This window comes from Peromyscus maniculatus, chromosome 4 (genome assembly GCF_049852395.1).
Source record: "Peromyscus maniculatus bairdii isolate BWxNUB_F1_BW_parent chromosome 4, HU_Pman_BW_mat_3.1, whole genome shotgun sequence".
NCBI lineage: Eukaryota > Metazoa > Chordata > Mammalia > Rodentia > Cricetidae > Peromyscus > Peromyscus maniculatus.
Genome location: NC_134855.1, coordinates 158,915,206 through 158,922,291, shown reverse-complemented (window position 1 = coordinate 158,922,291; position 7,086 = coordinate 158,915,206). Strand labels below are relative to the sequence as shown.

At 47.7% G+C, this 7,086-nt stretch overlaps 1 protein-coding gene across 1 annotated transcript; it reads right to left on the bottom strand.

Annotated features, from left to right (window-relative positions):
• Nucleotides 1-180: 180 nt before the first annotated feature.
• On the bottom strand, nucleotides 181-5,942 carry Abhd16b (abhydrolase domain containing 16B). The gene has a single exon (XM_006994601.4). It carries the CDS (start codon nucleotides 3,626-3,628, stop codon nucleotides 2,204-2,206), a length of 1,425 nt encoding a protein of 474 aa, XP_006994663.1. The 5' UTR covers nucleotides 3,629-5,942; the 3' UTR covers nucleotides 181-2,203.
• Nucleotides 5,943-7,086: the final 1,144 nt, after the last annotated feature.

The window sequence follows — 7,086 nt, the reverse complement described above, 5'->3', positions numbered from 1 at the left end:
GCTGACTATGAAAACTAGGATGACCTTGAATTTAACGATCCTCTGGGCTCCACCTCCCTAGTGCTAGGATTACAGGAGTGAGCTATCACAGCCGATTTATACCGTATCGGGGATCGAGAATCCCAAACTTAATGCATGCTAAGCAAGCACTCTACCGAATTAAGTTGTACTTGCAGCCTCTTTATGAAGACATTTTTATTGTCTGGGGCTTGCACTAAAAATACAGAAAACGTGATTCGTCTTCTTGCCCTGCAGGTGCCGCTCTCTGCAGCCAGAGGCGGCTCGCAGTCTAGTACTGGAAGAGTTCTCAGAGCCCTGAACACAGTAGGGACCTGTTGACCATCCCAGTAACTGAAGACCAGCCCTGTGCACGCACCCCAGTGCTTTCTCAATTTCTTTTTCGCAGCACTGGAGCCTCCTCCCAGTTTATAGATGAGCAAACTGGGGCTAAACGATTTTTCTTTCTTTCTTCTTTTTTTTTTTTTTTTGTTTGTTTTGTTTTGTTTTTTTCGAGACAGGGTTTGTCTGTGTAGTTTTGGTGCCTGTCTTGGATTTCGCTATGTAGACCAAGCTGGCCTCGAACTCACAGAGATCTGCCTGGCTCTGCCTCCCGAGTGCTGGGATTAAAGGCGCGTGCCACTGCCTTCCTGCACATAAAGTAATTTTTCAAAGGAAACTCCAGAGCTTTGAAGTTATTGTGGTGTTAGTGTGCCAACACTAACAGGAGAACAAGAGTTCCCCTGACTTCAGATGAGGGAGTTGTGACTACTGGGCAGCTGTCTACCAAAAAAAGTCCCACAGTTTCTTTTGGCGTTTGTTTTCTTGGAAGAAAAATCCTTAAATGATATTACCTCTCTTTCAGAATTGCCCCTCCTACAAAGTTGAACTTCCCCTTCCAGCCAGGCCCCTATGAGTACTGGAAGCTTTCTGGAAGTTCCTGGAAGCTTCCCACTACCTTTCCCTTCTCCCTACAGGTGTCTTGCACAGAACTAGATGCTCCATTGACTATGACAGTATCCTGTTTGGGGCTGTCCATTAATGTATCTTCTCCATTTACCATCTTGATTAACCCAATGTGGTCAGCCCCCGTCCACAGGGCTGGAAATGACAAGAAGAGCCAGTAGTTTCTGCTTCATGTAGTGACTACAGTACTGATAGTGGTGAACTGAAGACTTGTCATTCTGTTTTGCAGCCTTTTGTTGTTTGTTTGTTTTTTGAGGGGGTGTTGAGACAAGATTTCTCTGTATTAACAGCCCTAGCTGCCCTGGAATTCCCTCTGTAGAACAAGCTGGCCTCAAACTCAGAGAGATCCTCTTGCCCCTGTCTCCCAAGTGCTGGGATTAAAGGCGAGCACCACCATTCCCATCTTCTGTTTTTCATTCTTGGGCCATGAGCAAAGCCCAGCCCTAGCCCAGGTCTGGCCCAAGTAACAAGTGATCATTTAGTATCTCTAGGATCCAGGCCACCCTGTGCACTGTTACTCTAGGTCTATGGATCTCCCTCATAGAATGTAGAAATGAGAAGGGGGTGCTGCACAGCAGCAGCAGCAGCAGCAGTAGCTGCTGAGATCGGTACTCCCCATACCTCCGTACTTTCTTTTTTCTTTTCTTCTTTTTTTTTTTGTTTTTTGTTTTTTGTTTTTTGAAATAGAATGTCTCTGTCTAGCTTTGGCTGTCCTGGAACCCATTCTTTAGATCAGGCTGGCCTTGAAACACAGAGATCTGCCTGCCTCTGCCTCCTGAGTGCTACTATTAAAAGCATGTGCCACCACTGACCTGCTAGTACTCGCCTTTTACTAGGAACTATTTGAATGTTTAATTGATGTCCTCTTCTTAGGAGCTACCCTATGGTCCAAGCCTTGTGAAAGAAAGGCACTCCCATAGCCTCACAACCTCCCCTGGCCTCCCATGATCAGACATCACATTACCATAAATTGGGTCAGGTTTCACCTTTACATTCCCTTCAAGAACTAGGCACAGGCATTCAGATGTGTGGGAGGAAGAGAAAGGACAGAAGCAGGGAAGAGCAGAAAGAAAGTGAAGGCAAGTACAGTCCAAAATATACTTGCCCACTCTCCCAGACACCAAGATCCCCAGTAGGGCCAGCTTTTCTGTAGAAGTGTAAGGAGAGGAACAGCTGAAAGGGGGGAGCTGAAAGGTGTATGACTACCCAAATTCGTGAGTCACATAGTCACAAACAGTAGCTACAGTTTCCAGGGCAATTGGAAGTCCTCAGGCTCCAGTGGGCTGCAGTGTGTTGCCTCCAAGTTCCTGAGGTGCCTGCGTGCTAGGAACAATGCAAGCTGCCGGCGCCGCCGGGGGCTCAAGCCTTGGCCCACAAGCCAGGGGAAAGTAGGTCCGTGTGGCCCCCAGGCCTCAGCATCGTCCATCTCCTTCTGGCAACGCTCACAATAAGAACGCAGCATTGCCAAGCACCACTCATCATCAACGTGGTAGCGCGCATAGAATGAAGCTTCTTGAGCCAAGTTACTGGTGCGTAGCCAGCGGGTTACCACCGTGCGGCCCTCGCGGGCCATCACAGAAGGGTATCTGTGCTGTAGCAGACGCAACAGCAGCTCATTACCACGGTTACCTTCCACATCACCCTCCTCTTGACAGGATGGCAGAGTAGTTATATGGCTCGAGGTGCTGACAACATCATCTTGTGTGCGTCTGAGCAACAGTACTGGGCCTGGGTAGCAGCACAGCTGCTCAGCAACATTGAGATTGAAGTGCTCTCGTACAGTGCGTACCACCAGACCCTTCCAACTGTGGGGCATGACCTTCAGCGCTAGTGGCACAAGATCATCAAAGGTGGCATCTAGCACCAGTGCACCCAGTTCTGGGTAAGTCATAGTGGCCCAGGTAGCTGTGAAGCCTCCAATAGACCAGCCATAAACTACAACATGTGCTGGCGGGAAGTTCAGGCGGTGCAGTGCATACTTGACCACCACATCCATTGCGTTTGCATCATGTTGAGGGAAAGGTGCGCCTGTGCTGCCCCCAAAACCAGGGTGGTTCCAGCCTAGCACTGAGTATCCAGCCTCCAGAGGTGCAGACAGGCAGCCCATCTCGTAGAAGCCAGCATTGCCTTCACAGCATATGACCAGGCGCAGTCCACGGCCATGGCTGCCTGGATGCTGACGACGATCCATGAACATAGTGTCAATTTCATTGCCATCGCAAGCCACCAGCTTGGCACGCCGCCCACGGTAGCGCTCCACTAGACGCTCTTGGCCCTGCTGCAGTAGAGGCAGTAGCGCGCGTGTCATCAAGAACATAGAGCCAGGGTATACAAGCCAGCGGCCCAGTGAGTGGGCCAGTGCATAGCTGGCTAGTTGGCTGGGCAGCTCACGGATCTGCTGGAGGAGGCACTGTGCTTGGCTTCGAGCCCCACGCGGAGGCCTTGTGAATGCGTCCCCGCCCAGCGCTGCATCATGTAGCAGCCACACACCTGCTGCAGCTGCAGCACATGTCAAGGCACGATGACTGCTGCTACCAGTGCCTGAGGCATGCACATCATCCCAGCGGAAGTCCACTGGCCAGCTACGGAAGTTGTAAGTGTAGTTTGCTGTCAAGTAGATCTTGAACACATGTACTAGTGCCTTCACAAAGCAGATGACACACATGGGCAGTGAAGCTCTGTGCTGTTCCCTGCTAGCCCCAAGGCCAGAAGGCCCAGTCCTGGTAGTGGAATGGCAGCAGGAGATGCAGGCCCGGCCCAGCGGGCAGCTGCAGGGTCAGGGGCCACACACAGCTCTCTGATGGCATTACTCCTCTTGGTTGACCCCAGTGGCCTTTGTGACCTGTGCCTTGTGGGGCCAAGGGAAAGCTGTATCTATCAGTCTCAGTTTTGTGAGTCATTGTTGCTGGGAGAAGTGACACTAGGGTAACGGGCTCACAAAGGGTTCTAAGGCTTGGTGTACCTCAAGTTCTGTCCCACACCCTAGGACAGTACCTTAGGACCTCACAGCAGCTTCCTACCATGTTTCTAGCACCTTGAGCTTCTTCTACCTCCTCCACTGAAGATAGGCAACCAAAGAGGCTAGAAGAACAGCCTTGACTTCTTCCTTTTGAGAGGAAGAGAGAATTAGGCAAAGGGGATTTCCCACACCTGGGCCAAACTTGTGGGTAACACACTCTTAGACCCTCCTTTGACCTTGAGGTTCACTAGTTTACATTTCCCTGCAAAAATCTAGGTTAGAACAGAGCTGCTCTTGGAGTTAGGTGTGTTTGCTCATAGCCTCACTCCTGCAGCTCCACACTTACCTTCCCTGGAAGAGGGATGAGGGTGGGCTAGAAACATCTTCCCACAACGCGAGCGCACACACACACACACACACACATACACACACACACACCTTTTCTGAATCCTCTTTTCACTGGGCCAACAGCAGCCATGATCTCCAGGTAGGTGCTGCCTAGCTGTGGTTCCTCTTTTTCAACCCCTGGTTGAGTATATCTCTCCCACTTGAACCAACCCACAAACTGTACCTTCCTCTTTTCTAGAGGGTTCTCGTGGGTGAGTTCCCCTTTTTCTCTTGCACTGAAGATGGCCAGCCCACCTGAGGGTCAGATGGAGCAGGGGAACAGCATATTCCAGTGCTCAGGAACTCTTAGCAGTGGTCCAGGCCTGAAACAAATGCAAAAGACAAGGAAATTCAGATTCCCGGAGCCTAAGGGCCAGGACTACTTTAGAGACCTCAGGCTTTTAAGGATGGTGGTTTTCAGGCCCCAGCAACCACTTTCTGCTCTTCCTGCTCTACTTTCCAATTAAGACACTGGCTGTTCCAGACCACTCCACAGATTTTGGACTCAGCTGAGGAATGCTGTTGTTCATAGAGGGAACAGAGGAGTAGGACTGTCAACAAAATTCATGATTTTGAGAAGCTATTCCCCACGCCTATCCCAAACACAGATAAAATGCCTAATATCCACTTAAAGTTGAACTTAAACAACAAAGCTGTGTGTCTCTCTCTGTGGGTATAGGCCTGTCTGTGTTTGTGTGTGCATTTGAGACAGAGTCTCACCTTGTGATTCAAACTATCTTCAAGCTCACAATTCTGTCTCAGGTATGAGTGCGAGGGTTCTAATTGTGGTCCCCAAGACTTTACAGTGGTACAGGAGCATAGCTTTACAAACCTCCTGTTTTCATTTTCAGCTTTACAAACCTCCTGTTTTCACTTTCAGCACAGTACTTGCTAAAATACATGAGGTAGTCAACACTTCGTTGTAAAAAAAATGATTTTTCTGTTCAATGATTTTACCCAGCTATTGGCTCATGTGAGTATTCTGAGGATATTTAATAGGCTGCAGTATGCTGTGGTGCTCAGCATGTTAGATGTATTAAACATATTTTTTATTAAATTGATTTATTGTGTGTGTGTATGTGTTTGGGCATGCACATGCTACTCCATCCAAATGGAGGTCAGAAGACTACTTATGGAAGTTGGTGCCCTTCTGCCATATAGGTTCCAGGGATTGAACTCAGATTGTCAAATTCGGCAGCAAGCACCTGTACCTTATGAGTCTTCATATCAGCCCTTAAGTACATTATTTTTTTAAAAAAAACCTTTTGTTTTAGCCGGGCAGTGGTGGCACATGCCTTTAATCCCAGCACTTGGGAGGCAGAGGCAGGTGGATCTCTGTGAGTTTCGAGGCCAGCCTGGTCTACAGAGTGAGTTCTAGGACAGGCTCCAAAGCTACACAGAGAAACCTTGTCTCGAAAAACAAACAAAAAATTATTTTATTTATTTAATATGAATGTTTTGCCTGTGTGTATGTACATATACCATGTTCATGCCTGATACCTACAGAGGTCGGAAGAGGGTATTGGATCCCCTGGAACTGGAGTTACAGATGGTTATCAGCCACCATGTAGATGATGAATCCTCTGCAAGAGGAGAAAATGCTATCTGCTGAGCCATCTCTGTAGCTACCATTAAATTTAAAAAAAAAAAAAAAAAAAAAAAAAAAAAAAAAAAAAACAGGGTCTCTCACTACATAGTCTTTGGCAGTCTTAGACCTGGCCTCTAAATCACACCGTGGTGCTCACCTGTATCCCAGGACTTAGGAGACTGAGACAATATTGCTGAAAGTTCCAGGCCAGCCAGGAACATACAGGGAGACCCTTGCCATCACTCCCCTCAAAAAAAGAAAACAGAAAAAAAATACTTAGAACTTATGGTGTATCTATCAGCATGTAAAATCAAAAGATACCCGTGTTTTAAAGTTATCTGAAATTCTGTTTTGTTGTTTTGTTTTTCAAGACAGAGTTTCTCTGTGTAGCCTTGGCTGTCCTGGAATCTGACTCTATAAACCAGACTAGCCTCAAACTCAGAAATTCGCCTGCTTCTCAGTCCTGGGATTAAAGGCATGTGCCACAATCATAAGGTTCTGAAGTTCATTTTAATGCCATGTCCTGTTTTCAGGTTTGTTTTTCTAAATCTGGCAATTCTGCCCCAGATGCATATGCATCCAGCTCCAAGTCCTAGATTCTCCTGACTGTCCAGTTTTTGTACCAGTTGGGCTTCTCTGCTCAGTGGTCAGGTCTGAAGACTAGGGTATATCTTAAGTTTCTTCAATCTCCTCACCTTTGGTCAAGGATTGACAGTGCCCTGAAGATATCTGTGGTTCTTATACTCCTGAAGTGTCCAGCTCTGTAGGGAAAGAAAGAAGGTTGGGGACGAAGGTGGAAACTTTAGGGAGGGTGGGACATTCACTCTCTAGAAACTTCTCATAAACTGATGTTACGTGCCTTGAGGACCAAAGCATCAGGTTTATTTTGTGTGAGATATAGTAGTGACTTCCGTTGCAGAATGACCCTACCTCTTCAGCCCAGTTACAAGCAACTGGTGAAAATTCTTTGAGGATTTGGAAGCTGCAGACTCTGCAGATAGAGTAGCCTGCATGGCATTGGCAATGTCCTCAAAGACTGTCTGCGTGGTACATGGAAACACTGCCTTTTGTTTATTCCTGGAGGCAGTCTCCCAGCTTGATCTGCTCTGAGACTTTTGGAAACGGTATTATTCAGCCAAGCCCAAATGCCCTTCCTTAGCTTGCCCCTGTAAAGAGGAGAAAGAGATAG

Coding starts and splice junctions, on each gene's coding strand:
- Abhd16b (XM_006994601.4), bottom strand. CDS start 3,628: ATGTGTGTCATCTGCTTTGTGAAGGCACTAGTACATGTGTTCAAGATC.